Below are 17,554 nucleotides of genomic sequence, written 5' to 3'. Positions count from 1 at the left end.
CAATATGGCAGCCACTAAGAAATTTGTGCCTAAAAACACTAAATAAAGACACATGAAAAATGCCAAAGTGGAGAAATTAAGATTTTTCAGGGGGGCATAGGGGATCATGCAGAAACATCCAAAAACTAGAAATTTAGACCTCCCCCGTTACACTTCCCAGGCTGTAACAAACAGCCTTACTCACTGTGACCTGTGCTGAACATGTGCTGCAGCTAGAAATGAGAAGAATCACTGCTTTAAACTGGGAATGTTTCTCCAACACTGATCTTCAAGCTGCCAGCCAGACACGGAGCCTGACTGCACTTCCACCCCCAGGGACCGAAGGTGCTCTTACAAAAGGGTAGAGGCAAAAATCACAACCGGCACCCTGTGAGACACCATTGAGCCTCCTAAGGGTGCCTCACAGTCTTCTCTCAAACCCCTGCCAAGCAGTAGGAGAGGAAGAAATGCAGGGACAGCCCTCAGCTCCAAAAAATACTTGTGCAGGCTGGCTAACAGGTACCACCAGGGATTGGCCTGTCAGCTGCAGAACGGAGTCTGCTTCTTCTCTTTGCAGGCAGAGGTGAAACCACGGTGAAAGCTCCGAACACTGAAAACAACAAATAAAGGTAGAAATAAACAATGAAGAAAATAAGAGAGAGAGAGAACAGAACAGACACACTTCTTCTGGCTCACGTGCCGAAGGGAAAAACTGCAGGTGGCAGTAGAGCTCACAGTGAAGTAAGAGGGACACAGAAAAAATCCAGAGAGGATTCCTTCTACAGATGGCTTGTGGCCATGGGGAGATAGCCCGCTTGTCTAGAATGACTCATCTATTGCACTGATGCTTTATGCTAATACAGTGTTCTCCACTATATGACTCTACCTTCCACTTTAAGCAAAATGTGAAAGTGAAAGTAATTCACTTAAACTGTGTCTTACACACACCTAGGAACTCTTCACATTACCATATTAATGTTTTCATTCAAAATATAGTGACCCTATTAAAATTTTAACTAAAGAAATAATGCTTCAGAAGACCTTTATAAAAAAACTGGCATTGTTCAGAGCAACAAAAATAAAAGCTTTTATTTGTTCATTTGAATATAAAACAGGCATTATCACAGATGTACAAAGCGTACTGGTGATTTAACATACAAGAAAGGTTGCTGTCCTTTTGCACATAAAAATTTTTGTTTTAAACTGTGATTGGCCGAGTCACGTGGATCTCTCTAACCAGTCATCACACTCTATGAAATAATGCTGCTAACATTCAACTGATAAAAAGGGACAGTCTTCCCTCGGGTAAAGTGTCAAGCAGGATTAAATATTTATAATAATAAAACAAGCACCATGAGGAATCTGCTCCTGTTTTGATTTTGCTTTGTATTTTTGTAGGTTCACCGTGTACCCTTTTCCTTTGTGCATGTGCATCAAAGTTGCTTATATGGTTTCTGTGGGACTTCAAAGCACAAGGTCACAAGACAAACAGTTTATACATTCTCATGAATGATTTATCTACAGTACAATTTCTAATACAGAACGATCCTCCTTTATTGCTGAATCTGATGGTATTTCAAAGTTATTTCCTTTCTTCACTTATACCACAAAATTAGGAACTGAGTCCATTTTCTTTGTTATAAATTAGAATTTAACATCGACACTGGTGACAGGTTGCAGAAGAGATCTGTTATTAACTGCTTTCATGACTGCACTGCAGTACTTTGTCTTCCTACACTGAATGGAGTGTGGTTTTCTTAAAAGGCGACTGGGATTTCCCCCCCCCCCCTTAGATGACAGCCAAATTTGTTTTATTGTACTCAGATCAGCAGCATAACTCTACAAGTTATTTTACTGGTTCTATTTATATAAATCAATCAACGTCTTAGTTGAAGCCTTAGGAAAATCTTGGCTTTTGAAGGGGAGATTTTAAGAAATGGAACAATGCATTTCTCATACAGCAACATCAGGGTTTATATTCAATACATGAAGGGGAATTCTTCACATGGTGATGATAAAACAGTTATTCAAATTAAATCCAATTATGAGAATGGTATGGTGCACTGCACAGTCCATGCAAGCTACTGTACTTGAGCATCGATCGTCCTTAGCAGGGGCAAGCAAAATTTGTTCATTTAAATATCTTAAGGAATTTAATTTTTTCACCAACAATCTTAGTCATGCATGCCCCTTAACGACAACTATCATAGGAACAGAACACATTTTGCACAGGGGAAACTAAAATGTTTGCCTTGCTGTTAACAACTCAGGGAAAATGCACAGAGAAGGCTGAAAACTAAACAGAACGAAACTGACAGGGAATTTCGACTCATATATGGTAGTAGAGAGACAGTTGTGATACACTCTGCCCTAAGACCATTCCCTCCTTTCAGTCCAACAGTGTAAACTCTGAGGCTCTTTCATTCTAGGCTGATGGTCCAAACTAATTATGTTTTCTTTTTCCACCTGGTTTAAGGCCTTCCTTTAGCAGATGCTATCATACCTAGCAAATCAATTGGGTTGACCATAGCCACACTCTCTGCAAGGGACAAAATTAAGGCTACTAAACCCCAGGACTTAGCCACTGAGCTGATCAAACTTCTGACAGGGAAATTCATGATGATTGGGTGCCTGTGAATGTTACATTCAGTCCTAGATCCCTCACAGATACCACAGGAAATGGTTAGCAAGGATATTAGAAAAACAAACATTACACAGCTTAAAACAGTGCTATTCTTCAACCTGCTTTGTCTAAAGTCTAATAACTGTATGCACATGCCAGCACAGGTATACTGTATTTTTTGTTGCTTCCCTGGCAAAGAAAAAAAAAATCATAGTGCAGATTGTAGCCTTAACTTCATTCGCCATCTCAAAGATGGCAATAACTTCACTTGCTGGTATCTAGAATATTCTTTTAGACAGGGCAAAAGGCAATCCATGGTTGCTCCTCTCAAACAAACTTGGTGAATAACACTTGAAAATCTACAGTGGGAGACACCATGCAAGTGACATGTACTGCATTTTAAACTTTATACTCTTGTTTCCCCATTAGTGAATTTATATTTATATATTTATATATATATTTGAGGTGATACTATCGACTCAAGATAATACAACACTTTTTATATTAGCAACATTACAAGTTTAACATTCTTGAATGTTTTTCTTTTATACTTCTAAAGAGATCAAAATAAATTAAACGTTTTGTACATAATTACATATGAAGTTAACTTATTTTATCTTTTTAGTTTAGTACAAAGTTATCTGCAAGATAATTGCCAAAGTACACCTTATTTATATATTTTTAAAATTCTAAACTAGCATCTAATACCCGATGCTTTAATTCTAGTTCTCCAGTATCTCGTATAAAGAAGCTGCTAGAGTCTAAGTCAAAGGTGCCATTTTTTTTGTAATATTATCGTACCTTTAAACAGATATTCCTAAAATAGTGGGATCTCAGAATGGCTAAAATTAGTAACAGAGCCATCCTTATTTGTAAAATCTTATGACACATTAAAACAGTGAATAGAATTGTTCATCATAAAATGTAAATCGCTAAAAAAAAAACCCCAAAAAAACAAAAAACAAAAATAAAAAAACAAAAAACAACTCCTCCAATGACAGGCAGAATTAAAAAAATAAAAAATAATTAAAAAATCCCTCCAGCTACTCAGCTTTACTGAACATCAAATACAATGCCACACTTACTCAAAAATGCAGTAGTATCCAAGTAAGCAAAAACAGGTCTAATAATTGGCTTTTTGTATGAACTGAAGGCAGAATCCCAAAAATTTTCTGTGCTAAAATTTAGTGGTAAAAAACATACTTCACATTTTGTTTTCTTGCCAATCATGAGTGCTCTGATAATCCTTCAAAACGGAAATAGTTCTATTTAGAAGAGTGTTGCCTGCATTTACCTGCATGGTTTTTAGTGGACACACAAAAAAATTTATACATCTATAATAAAGTCCATGGAAGCCTTAAGATACAAGACTACATGTTGTAGGCCACATAGATGGGATCTAGCTGGTCTGCTAAAAATCCATCTCGTAGGTGCATACGCTGTTTCTCTCCACGGGAGTTGATAGGAATTACACCAATGTCCACCACTACGACCACACCTACAATCAGGTAATGTTCCTCCAGAACCACATTGGTGACCAATGGAACCAGATCCAAGGCTTCTTGCTCTGATCCATCTAGTTCCACGACGACAACTAATAAATTTGTCCAGGTGAATACAGCACTAGAAAGATAATACAAAAATATGTACAGATTAAACAATGTTTCAATGATTTAAAATGGTAAATTTTGCATTTAAGGGCGTCAATTCTTACACTATCAAATTCAAAATTTCTCCTTCAAGTCTTTAAGCACAGCCAAAAACATTGCAAATATTCTAACATTGTCACTGTAACTAATTTATCCTAGAAGGATCATTACTAAGCAGTGGTGGCTAGCTGGTGACAAAATTAGTACAACACAGTTCTTTCTACTCTCTTCCACTGCCCAGAGAACTAAGCTTCCTCCCTTTCTCTAGTTCCTATCATTCTCTTTCTGACAGTGGCACTTCTCAGCTTATCATATCTCTCTGGTAGAGAATAACACGGGGATACATTTTCCTCTGCAGGAACTCATTTTCCCATCCCTGTGAGTTCTTTTCCTGCCCCTGCCCCATTCCTGCAAGCTCCATCCTCATCTGCACAAGCCTCAAACACTTTAAAATCATAAATATTAGAGACTTGTGCAGTTAAGGCACAGCTTACAGAAATGGGGCAGGGACAGGGACAAAACATGCAGGGATGGGAAAATTGAGTTCCTGCAGGGACAGGGACAAATACGTTCTCTACCCTCTGGCTCAGTTGCAACAGTGGTTCAACCATGCCCCCCCTACCCTATTCCTAAGCCCCAGACCAGAAAAGGCAACACAGGCTCCATTTACCCCAGCTTGGGAAAAAAATCTCTAGCAGCTGCATCTTTTCAGGTTTTAAGTTTAAGTTTTGATATACTGCTCACTCTAAAACCAAGCGGAGTGCAATATAAATGGGGAGAAAGAGAAATTTACATATAACAACAGACATAAGAAACGATAGGGTAGAAAGTAAAAGGGGCGGGGGAGGAACTACAATGTCTTAATAGGAAAGAAAGAGTGGGAGAATTACAAGAGGGAAAAGGGTAAAGGAATTTTGTAATTAGTTCCTTGATCAAAGTTGAGATTAAATATTTAATTATGATATGCCTTAATATAAATCATTAATATATTGCATTTTGAACTATTAAGGGAAGGTTCTCCTTAACCACCCCTTAATTCCTTCTATTTTAATAGCTCTTCAGGCTCTCAGAAATGCCACCAAATGTTCAATAGAATTTCATAACACATCGGGTCACTTTTAAACATTATTTTAGACTCAAAATGGGACAAGTTAAACCATCAACTTTACTAGGTTATGTAAATATGTTTGTATTTAGCTTAGGTGGTAGACAAATATCGGGTGGTCACGTCGTGAAACATAACTTAAACCAAGGGATTGTAGCCCTGAGGAAACCTCCTAAGGATGAAACATGTCGGTGTACTTGTCCCATGCTGTCTACCACCTAAGCTAAGTACAAACATATTTACATAACTTATCCCATTTTGAGTCTAAAATAATGTTTAAAAGCGACCTGATGAAGATGAAGTGCGTAAAAGCCAGGTGTTATGAAATTCTATTGAACATTTGGTGGCATTTCTGAGGGCCTGAAGAGCTATTAAAATAGAACCTTCCCTTAATAGTGGTTTAACATAAATCATATCATAGGTGTCATTAAATAGAAAAGTTTTAAGACTGGATTTAATTTTGGTGTTTTACACCAGCAGCAGAGTTCCTCTCCTCTTGCACAGCACTTAATCCCACCTTCAAAACAAATATTTCTATCTATATATCTACAGTACATATAGTCTTTATTAGACTCTGGAACAATAATACAGTAACCATTATACATCAACTTTTTACAACTATTCTTAGGAAAATACAATCCACAATTCACCCATCAAGACTACACAATTCAGCTTGTACAAGTAAGAACATAAGAACTGCCTCTTGCTGGGTCAGACCAGAGGTCCATCGTGCCCAGCAGTCCGCTCGCGCGGTGGCCCAATAGGTCCAGGACCTGTGTAGAAGTCCTCTATCTATACCCCTCTATCCCTCTTCCTTCAGAAAATTGTCCAATCCCTTCTTGAACCCTAATACCGTACTCTGTCCTATCACGCCCTCTGGAAGCGCATTCCAGGTGTCCACCACCCGTTGGGTGAAGAAAAACTTCCTAGCATTGGTTTGGAATCTGTCCCCTTTCAACTTTTCCGAATGCCCTCTCGTTCTTGTAGTTTTCGAAAGTTTGAAGAATCTGCCCCTCTCCACTTTCTCTATGCCCTTCATGATCTTGTAAGTCTCTATCATATCCCCTCTAATTCTCCTCTTCTCCAGGGAAAAGAGCCTCAGTTTCTCCAGTCTCTCAGTGTATGAAAGGTTTTCCATACCTTTTATCAAATGTGTCGCTCTCCTCTGAACCCTCTCGAGTATCGCCATATCCTTCTTAAGATACGGCGACCAATATTGGACGCAGTACTCCAGATGCGGACGCACCATCGCCCGATACAACAGCAGGATAACTTTTTTCATTCTGGTTGTAATACCCTTCTTTATTATACCTAGCATTCTATTCGCTCTCTTAGTGGCCGCTGCGCACTGTGCTGTCAGCTTCATTGTTTTGTCCACAATTACCCCCAAGTCCCTTTCTTGGGTACTCTCACTCAATAACATCCCTCCCATCGTATAGCTGTACCTCGGGTTTCTGCTTCCTACATGCAATACTTTACATTTCTCTACAATGAACTTCATCTGCCTGCCATCTGGTCGCCCATTCCCCCAATTTGTTCAGGTCCCTTTGTAATTCTTCGTAGTCCTCTTTAGTCCGAGCGCCATTAAATAGTTTGGTGTCGTCTGCAAATTTTATTATTTCGCACTTCGTCCCTGTTTCTATATCATTTATAAATATAGTCAAACCTCGGTTTATGAGTACCGCGGTTTACGAGTGTTTTGCAAGATGAGCAAAACATTTTGTAAAATCTGCGACTCGTAAACCGAGCTTGACTCGCTATACGAGCGTGTCCCAAAGTAAGGGTGTCCAACCTGCTGCCCTGTGTAGCCCTCTCGAGGGCAATGCGTTTGTTCCCTCTGCTGCCCCTGGTTGATTGCCTTCTTGCCGGCTCCCTCCTCCTTGCTGTGGTGTTCACTCGGGACAGCGGGCGGCAGCTCCTGCATGCCTCCTGCGGCTGGCCCGGAGACATTCCCTCTGACGTTGCGACGTCAGAGGGAGGGCTTCCGGGGCGACCATGGGGGGGCATGCAGGAGCTGCCGCCCTTGGCCCCAAGCGAACACCACAACAAGGAGGAGGGAGCTGGCAAGAAGGCAATCATCCAGGGGCGGCAGAAGGAGGGCTTCCGGGTTGGCCGCGGGGGGCACGTGGGAATCGCTACCCGCGGCTTTAAACGAGCACTGTGGCAAAAAGGAGGAGAAAGCTGGCACAAAGGTAGGCACCCAGGCACAAAACGAACGAAAAAGAAGGTTGGTTGGTTGGTTTGGCTGTGGAAAGAGCCCCAGTGCCCCAGAACCCCAATTCTATCATGTTTATGTCGGTAGCTGGCAGCCATAGCAACGAATTGTCTGAGTCTCCATTATATCCTATGGGGAACTTTGCTTTGATAAACGAGCGTTTTGGATTACGAGCATGCTCCTGGAACGGATTATGCTCGTAAACCAAGGTACCACTGTATATTGAACAGCAGCGGTCTGAGCACCGACCCCTGCGGAACACCACTCATGACCCTCCACTAAGCCTTTTCCCATTCTCCTATCCCTTTCCTGACCCTATCATCCTGCCATCCCTCACCTCCCCCCCAACTCTTTCTCTACCTAATTCCTTTCATTTTAGTGCCCTTCTATGTCCATCCCAAATCTCTACCCTTGAGAACAGTGTGCCCATCTTCCTGCCAAAACTCTGCAAGGTACCCATGCTACTTTCCCACTCTTCATCCTTCCCCCCTCCACTAGAGTCCATATTCACTCAAATTAATTTTATTTATTTAAAATATTTATATCCCGCAAATCCAACAATGCTAAGCGGGTTCCAAAATTACATCATACATCATCAAATAAAATACAACACATACAATAACAAATTATCACCCCAAAAAACAAACAACCTACACACAGTAGCAACACATTTAAAACATCATAAAAAACACATAATAAACAAGCAGGTCAAACTTTCAAAAAGAGGTATTCAATAAGACCCATCTTCAACAAATTTATAACCTCATAAATTGACGGCAAATAAAGCTGTTTTCAAACCTTTCCGGAACTGAATCAAAGTAGGGGCCCCAAAAGGACTTTGTAAATTATCATATTTCATTATCTATACCTCCATTGGTTCCTTCTGTCATCACTGTCCTACTATAGTGAACCTGGCAGCCCCAGTAAGTTCTGAATCACCTTCCCCTTTCCTGAGTTCTCCAGTGACTCCCCCAATCCCAGCAGATATAGTTTTGGATCCAGCTCCCATTCCCATCCTATAAATTTTCTACCTGAACCCACATCCTTCTTCAAAACTAGTGAATTATTTCATATCTCCACCACATGCAATCCAAAGACCTTGCATTTTGAAACCCCTCCAATAAATCTGGGTCCATATTCAATTTTCCCTGTACACAGCTAAAATGGGGCAACAGGCATCCTGTTAATTTCTGGTATCATTGAACCTTAACACCTTCAACAAATTCCTCCACGACTGAGGTGCCAATACAGAAACCTTGCGTTAGAGATGTGCATGGATGCTTAACATACAGCTTCCAAATGTAAGAGCAATGCCAAAGTTTTGTTCTCCAATACGTTAATCAAATAGCATGCAAATAAGCCCAGAGTGTGTGTGCTAACATGACTGCATTTTAAATTGTAAGCCACTTAAATTCTGTCCTGTATTCAAGTTCAAGTTTATTAATTTTAATATACTAACCATCGACGGGCACCTGGCTGGTTTACAATGTTAAAAATGAAAGATTAAAAATAAATTATTATAAGGGGAGAAGAAATGTAAACATTAAATGGACAAATTACAAGTACGAACATGAGCTTGAGGGTGAAGGGGGAAGGGAAAGTTAATAATTACATCATTAAAAACAAATTAAAAGGAGAGGAAGAGAGGGGGAGGATGTAATATCAGGAAAGGAAGATTACTTCTTAAAAGCGGTTCATATTTAGTTTGCTAGCTGTTGGAGAAGAAATATTTAAATGCTATGGTATGCGTCTTTGAATAAAAACATTTTTAGTTTAATCTTGAATTTGTCGAGTGAATTTTCAAGGCAGAGTTGAAGTGGCATGGCGTTCCATAAAGTTGGAGCTACAACGGAGAAATTAGTTTTTCTAGTGTAATAGAATTCTTTGATGGAAGGTATGGTCAGTAAATTCTGATCAGCCAATCTAAGAGTTCGGGAAGGAGAAAAAGGGATGATGAGTTTATCGAGAAAAGATGGGAGATGCGAAAGTTTGATTTTGTAGACCAGCATTAAAGTTTTATAGGTGATATGGTGGGTAATGGGTAGCCAGTGAGCTTCTCGCAGAAGAGGAGTGACATGATCATATTGTTGCAGCGGTACAGTAAATGAAAATTAAATACATAAATTTAACCCAAAGATGCATGCACATCATGCATGACATTTCTGGGATACTGATATTTATGTACAGAATAGCATTCCAGCACATGTGCAGAAAATAATATTGTGTAGTCTACTGTTTCAGAATTCTTGTTGATGTACAACCTAAATCTGTTCTATGTCATATGTACCACTATGCAACTTTATAATCTGCATTTTATTGTGTGAGATCTCCATTGCTGACTATATATTTTGTACTTTCTTGAAATATGATCTGCTTTTTTTAACCCCTTGTGTGCAGAGTGCAGACCACTGGCATCTCTGCTGTTTCCTAAGAGTTGAGCCTTGTGCAGGAGCTGGGGCAGGCTATTTTATCTATTTATATAAGAGCTGATGTCTGGTAGAAAGGATTATTACAGGTAAAACTCAATCTGGAGTCACCTAGAAGGCTACATGTGACATTATAGGCAAGGCTGTAATCTTAGGTACAGATGGACTCTGAAGCAGGACTAGCCCAAATAGGACTAAACCTGGAATCAGGAGTCTGAGGCAAGTTAATAACCACTATGATTCTCTCCATCTGGGAGCATGTGAATCCTGCCTCTATGGTGGTGTTAGTTTTGGGGTGGTTTTGGGCCTATAATCTATAGGGAAGTTAGGTTAAACTTAGGGCTCCTTTTACAAAGGTGCATTAGCGTTTTTAGCGCACGTACTGGATTAGCAAATGCTATAGCACACGCTACACGAAAACCTACCGCCTGCTCAAGAGGAGGCGGTAGCGGCTAGCGCGCGGGGCATTTTAGCACGCGCTATTCCACACATTAAGGCCCTAACGCACCTTTGTAAAAGGAGCCCCTAGGCTTTGCTACACAGCTGTCCAGAGAGCTGCATTTTATTTAAAGAGAATTAAAGCATTATTGATCCAAGCTGGTATACTGAAACACACTGTAACATGGAGCTGGGTTGTTTATTCTAGGTGAGATCATAGGACAGAAGAACCGTGGTGGAAGGCTGACTAGGTCATGATAATCTGGGACAATTATGCACACCTATGAAGGTGGTTAAGAGAGCAAATCTGCTGAGGCTCCCCTTTGATGGGCCTATCAGATAAGCCAACTAGGCCTTTGCATCATAAGACCAATTCCTACGACTTAATCCTCATTAAACTGGACCAATCATGAATTGCCAAGCTCCATTACTTCCATGTTAGCCTGTCAACAGCCAATGACAGGCTTATTATTAATGGCTATGGAGGCAAATCCTATATAATAATGGATTTCCTGGATATTAGCAGAATGAGAATGTGAGAGAGCCAGAATGCATTTTACAGTGACTAAGGTGATATCATTATAATTTAATATTTAGTGACACTCTACTCACCATTCTGTAACACTCTTGTGTGCTCTAATCACCGACGTTTCGATATCAATTGGATGATATCTCATTCCTCGCAATTCCATGGCTTCATCTAATGCACCGACAACATAGAGGGCATCATGTCGCTCTATGAGAGAAAAACATGTCCTAATTTTTATGAAACTATTCACTTGAGATTACAGAAAGCAACTCTGGCATTCTTAATAATTTTGAAGTCATCTATCAATCTGCACTCAAACTTATTTCAAGATAAGTTTGATCAGTACTAATACAGTGGAACCTTGGTTTACGAGCATAGTTCGTTCCAGAAGTATGCTCGTAAACCAAATTGCTCGTATATCAAAGCGAGTTTCCCCATAGGAAGTAAGGGAAACTGGCTTTAATCCTTTCCACCTCCTCCCCTCCGATACTACCGGCGCTGCTCCATTCCTCCCCCCCTTGAGGCCACCGATGCTGCTCCATACCCCCCACCCGCGATCTGGCATCCTCCCCCCCGAGCATCAAAACGACATCTGGCCACTGGCACCAGCACCAATGCACAGGACATGCCGGTGCCGGTGCCGGAAGATCCTCCCTCTTCTGTGCTGGGATGGGCGGTGCATCGGAGATTCTCCCTCTTGCCTGTGCTGGGCTGGACTGGGCCTTGAGCATTTGCGCATGCTCAAGGCCTTCTGGTCTCGCTCTCTCCGAGATTCTGAATCTGAGAATCTCAGAGAGAGCGAGATCAGAAGGCCTTGAGCATGCGCAAATGCTCAAGGCCCAATCCAGCCCAGCACAGGCAAGAGGGAGGATCTCCGACGCACCGCCCAGCCCAGCACAGAAGAGAGAGAATCTTCGGGCACCGGCATGTCTGTGTGTTGGTGCTGGTGCCCAATCGGGATAAGGGATGTCCTTTTGGTGCTCGGGGGGGGGATGTAGGATCGCGGGGGGGGGTGAACGACACGAGCAGGGGGAGGGATGCCAGATCACTGGGGGTGGCACTCATAAATCGAGTCAAATTCGGTTTCCGAGGTGCCGATTTTGCAAATGTTTTGCTCGTCTTGCAAAACACTCGCAAACCAGTGCACTCGTAAACCGAGGTTTGACTGTAATTGCAATTAACTTTATTTCCTTGCCTCATTTAAAAGTTAAGTCATGGTATGATGTTCTATAAAGGAAGGCTCAGGAGTAACATAGCAAAATATTCAATTAACATAAGGATGGTGAAAAACACAAAAATACCACTACTTGCATATTAAGACATATATTAATAACAAATTCCCACCTCCATTTGCATCTGTGAGTTCTGTTCTTCTCAAGAATCCTAAGTAGCCTGTTCGTGCCCATATAGTTTGCGTATCCCCAAAACTGAGTCTTGAATTAAAATGATCGGACTGCAGAGATTCATCTCCATAAATAGTAAAATACCCACTGGCATTATGGGCACTGTGAACCCAGATCTATTAGAAAAGAAACAGGTTACATTGAAAGAATTATTTAAATTTTATAAGCAGTTAAAAAAAGCCATAAAACTTATAAGGCCATAAAACTACAGTTTTCAAATATTTTCTTTACTGCTGTAGAAGTGATACACTTTGATATCATGATGCTTGGGTAAAGCAAAGCTATTCACATCTAGTAGGCATAGGCATTGGAACAGGATAGGCCACAGAAATTGGCAATCGGAAGTATGGCTCTATCGACTCCCTCACCTACCACCTCCCTGCCGCTGTAATTTAAAATCTTTGTGCAGTCGCCACTCAACGAAGCAAGCCTCCCACCTTTGGCCTGCCCCAGAAGTGTTCTTTCTGCAGCACTTCCCACGTAGGCAAGACGTAGGCACTTCCAGGCAGGCTGACATCAGGATATTCACTTCGTTATGCCGCTGGCTGCCTAAAGATTTTAAATTACAGCGGCGGGGAGGTGGTAGGTGGGGGAGTCGGGAACTGAGGAGAGGTCATACCACAGGATCCAGCTGAGAGAAGCGGGACTGGGATTGAGAGAAGTGGGACTGGGATTGAGAGAGAGATACTTGGGTGGGGTGATGGGAAGGGAAGAAGAGAGATGCTTCCTGTGGGTGAGGGAAGAGAAAAAGAGAATTGTTGGACTCAGGTGTGTAGAGTGGGAGGGAAAAAGAGATGGTATACATGAGGAAATGAAGAAAGAGGGAGAGCTGCTGGACATGATAGTGGTGGAGAGGAGGGAGGGAGAAATGTTACACTGGGAGGGAGAAGAGAACTCAAAGAAGGGAGAGATGTCAGATTCTGGAGAAGGGTGATGGAAGGAGGGAAGAGAAGATTGCCAGACTACAGGAGAGAGATACAAGTCTGCAGGAAGGAGAAGAGAGAGATATCAGTCTGCAGGAAGGAGAAGAGAGAGATATCATCTGCAGGAAGGAGAAGAGAGTCATACCATGGGAGAGGAAAGAGATTCCAGGCTATAGAAAGGAGAGGAGAAAGATGCCAGATCATAGGAGGGGAAGTCAGATATGTCTGGCCACAGGAGAGAGAGGAATGAGATGGTGCACAGGGATGGAGGGGAAGGAGAAAGAGGGACGAGATGGCGTGGCAGGGAAGAGATAAGAAGAAATGCTTCTTATGGATAGAAAGGAATAGAGGAGAAAAAAAAAGAGGGAAGAGATGGTACAAGGCAGGCAAACAGGAGGCAGGAAAGGAGAAGGAGAGAAAAGCAGAGAAGAAAACAGGAGAGGGGAAGAAGGAGCAAGAGAAGGCAGAAGAAAGCAAAGGGCATTGGTGAGAGGTAGCTCCACCCACCCCTGATGTTATCCTTAAAAGGGGAGGGGCCAATGGAGCTCAGTTAAACAGTCTTGGGCAGGCAAGCAGAAGGCAGGAAAAGAGGAGAGAAAAGCAGAGAAGAGAACAGGAGAGGGGAAGGAGGAGCAAAAGAAGGCAGGAGAGAGCAAGGGGCATTGGCAAGAGGTAGCTCTGCCCACCCCTGACATCATCCACCGGAGCTCCTCCTTAAAAAGGGAGGGGCCAACGGAGCTCAGCCGTTCGGCGCGTGTCGAAGGCAAGCGTTAAAGGCGCGGGCCTTAAGAAGGGATGAGCAAAGAAGAAACACTAAGGAAGGACACCTACACAGGCAAGTATCACAAGGGCAACAGGACAGACAAGCAGTAGATAAACAAACACAGTAGTAGCAGAGGGCAATCACAGCAGACGCAGAGGACACACACAAGCAACAGGGGTAGCAGGTTTAAAATCAAAGAAAAGGACTTCACAATAACACCGAGGACGCTATATAGATTCCTATATAAGGAGAAGCCACTTCAGATGACAGACCGGCAAGCGGACAGCAATGGATGCAGCAGACAGAACGAGGATGTTGAGCTACCCAGTTTTCTGCACCGTTTGCCATATGTATGACTATCTCCCCTCTGGGAGGCGGTCTTATATATGCACTCGATGCGAGGGACTGGAGGGCCTGAAGAAGCAAGTTAGACTCCTGGAGGGCACTTCGAGCAGTGGAAGAGGAGGACAGAGAGGCAGAAAACTTCCAGACAGAGGAAACCGTTGAGGAAAAAGTCAGGGAGTTAGAGAAGTTCATTGAACAGGCACACAGGGAGGCCGTGGAAAATCACCAACAACAGTGGAGCTGCCAAGATATACCTACAGTGAGTGAAGACCACCTGTAGGACAACCACAAGGAAGACGAGTCCAGTGCAAGCCAAAACTAGGATGAGGGAAGATGGAAGTGCACAGAGGACACGGACCTATGGCTGGAGAGATGGTCATACACCAGGTACACGGACCTGCGGCTGGAGAGGCAAGAGAAGAAAGAGAGGACAGTAATCGTTGTGGGGGACTCCATCATCAGACAAGTCGACAGCCAAATAGCGGGAGGAAGACAGGATCGGCTGGTGAGCTGCATTGACAGGATAATCGACAGTGTGGAAGAGGAAGATACGGCAGTGATGATCCACATGGGGACAAACAATGTGAGCAACAGGAACTACAGCAGGGAAGGACTGAAGGAGTTCTAGATGCTAGAAGGGAAGATGAAGAACAGAACGCCGAGGGTAGCATTCTCAGAGATCCTGCCGGTATCCAGGGCCGACGAAAAGAGGCAGATAGAGCTGCAAGCAGTCAACGCATGGATGAGGCGCTGGTGTGAGGAAGAAGGATTCCACTTTGTGCGCAACTGGACGTTCTGGGGGAAGAGCAAGCTATTCAGGAACGATGGACTCCACCTCAGCGGAGACGGAATGAGGCTACTTGCAAGCAACATCAAGAGAGAAATTGAGACGTTTTTAAACTAGGAAGAAGGGGAAAGCCGACGGTTGACCAAGAGTCGATGGTTCGGGAACTGGTATACCCAGAGGTATACTGTGCAGGATGATAGTGGGGAAGACTCACCAGATCATAGGCAAGACAGAAATCCTGACGGATCGAAAGGGACACAAGAGGGAAGGAAATGCAAGAAAGTAACAGGCCGCAAACTCAAGTGTACCCGAACGAAAGGAGCCTAAGGAATAAGATGGGGGAATTGGAAGCTATGGCACAAAAAGATAACCTTAACATCATCGGCATAACGGAAACATGGTGGAATAAGGAAAATGTCTGGGACCCTGTGCTACCGGGATACAAGCTATACCGCAGAGACAGAGTAGGTCAAAAAGATGGGGGTATTTCCCTAGACGTCAAAGAGGGAATTGAGTCTACTGGAGAGAACATGCCGGAAATGAAAAATAAGGTAGAGTCTCTATGGGTCAAAATTCCAGGAACAAATGGAACAGAAAAAAAGATTGGCATCTACTACTGACCCCCAGGGCAGTCCGAAGAAATTGATGGAGAAATGATGGATGAGATTAAATGCAACTGCAAGGGATGCCAACACAGTTATCATGGGTGACTTCAATTATCCAGGGATAGACTGGAACCTAGGCACCTCCGGATGCAGTAGGGAGACCAAGTTTCTGAAAGCTGTAGATGATTGCTTCTTGGAACAACTTGTCAAAGAAAATACAAGAGGAAATGCAATTCTGGACTTAATTCTAAATGGACTACGAGGACCGGCGCAAGGTGTAGAAGTAGAAGGGACGCTGGGAAGCAGTGATCACAATATCATCCGCTTCAACTTGGATACAGGGGCAAAACATCGATCCATAATGACAGCCACGGCACTGAACTTCCGAAAATGGAATTACGAAGAGATGAGACTCATGGTGGGGAAAAAGATTAAGAAGAGGATAAGCACTGTAAAAACACTAGAACAAGCATGGTCCCTTTTTAAGTACACAGTCACTGAGTCACAATATCTATATATACCATGTATCAATAAGGGATCCAAGAGGAAAAAGAACAAGGAACCGGCGTGGCTCACTGTAGTGGTGAAGGAAGCGATCAGAGGCAAGAAGACTTTGTTTAAGGAATGGAAAAGGTCAAAAACAGACAAAAACTGGAAAAAGCACAAACAAAATCAAGGCAGGTGCCATAAGGCGGTAAGAGGGGCCAAAAGAGAATACGAGGAAAAACTAGCCAAGGAGGCAAAAAACTTCAAGGGGAAATGACCCGCGAAGGAAGCGGTGGGGTCTTTCTATGACCATGGAATAAAGGTAGTGCTAAAGGAGGACAAAGTCATCGCTGACAAACTGAACACATTTTTTTCGTCTGTATTTACCGAAGAGGATATACACAACATACTGGAAGCCAACAGGCTATACGCAAGATGGGAAACTGATAGGGTTGACGGTCAGTCTAGAAGAGGTATGAAGGCAGATTGATAGGCTTAAAAATGATAAATCCCCGGTACCAGATGGCAACCTATCTGAGTGTAATCAAGGAAGTGAAAGGGGCTATAGCTGTACTGCTTCAACTAACTGATGTGGATTAAAAACTGGCTGGCGGATAGGAAACAGAGAGTGGGGGTAAATGGACAATACTCAGACTGGAAAAGCATCATGAGTGGAGTGCTGCAGGGTTCGGTGCTTGGACCCGTGCTCTTCAATATATTTATAAATGACCTGGAAACTGGTATGACGAGTGAGGTGATTAAATTTGCAGACGATACAAAGTTATTCAGAATAGTGAAGACACAGGAGGATTGCAAAGACCTGCAACGTGACATAAACACGCTCGAGAAATGGGCTGCGACATGGCAAATAAGGTTTAATGTGGATAAGTGTAAGGTGATGTATATCGGAAATAAAGCACAGTTACTTACCGTAACAGGTGTTATCCAGGGACAGCAGGCAGATATTCTTAACACATGGGTGACGTCACCGACGGAGCCCTCGGTACGGACCTTTTTAACTAGAAGTTTCTAGTTGGCCGCACCGCGCGTGCGCGAGTGCCTTCCCGCCCGACGGAGGAGTGCGTGGTCCCCAGTTAGGATAAGCCAGCTAAGAAGCCAACCCGGGGAGGTGGGTGGGACGTAAGAATATCTGCCTGCTGTCCCTGGATAACACCTGTTACGGTAAGTAACTGTGCTTTATCCCAGGACAAGCAGGCAGCATATTCTTAACACATGGGTGACCTCCAAGCTAACAAAGAGGGAGGTGGGATGGTTGGC

The 17,554-nt window shown here is 42.9% G+C and overlaps 1 protein-coding gene across 2 annotated transcripts in view; it reads right to left on the bottom strand.

Moving 5' to 3' along the window:
* Nucleotides 1-1,042: 1,042 nt before the first annotated feature.
* The window catches only part of DIP2C (disco interacting protein 2 homolog C), an 800,316-nt gene continuing 783,804 nt past the window's right edge, over nucleotides 1,043-17,554 (bottom strand). For both annotated transcript variants that reach the window (XM_033931568.1, XM_033931569.1), the window contains 3 exons: nucleotides 12,309-12,483; nucleotides 11,048-11,171; nucleotides 1,043-4,225 (listed from right to left, as the gene is read on the bottom strand). In XM_033931568.1, coding sequence (XP_033787459.1) covers nucleotides 3,973-4,225; nucleotides 11,048-11,171; nucleotides 12,309-12,483 — 552 coding nt within the window. In that variant the 3' untranslated portion in view covers nucleotides 1,043-3,972. The remainder of the gene's footprint in view (nucleotides 4,226-11,047; nucleotides 11,172-12,308; nucleotides 12,484-17,554) is intronic.

Source organism: Geotrypetes seraphini, chromosome 2 (genome assembly GCF_902459505.1).
Source record: "Geotrypetes seraphini chromosome 2, aGeoSer1.1, whole genome shotgun sequence".
Lineage (NCBI taxonomy): Eukaryota > Metazoa > Chordata > Amphibia > Gymnophiona > Dermophiidae > Geotrypetes > Geotrypetes seraphini.
The sequence above is the reverse complement of the archived record's forward strand: the minus strand, read 5'-3'. Positions and strand labels throughout refer to the sequence as shown.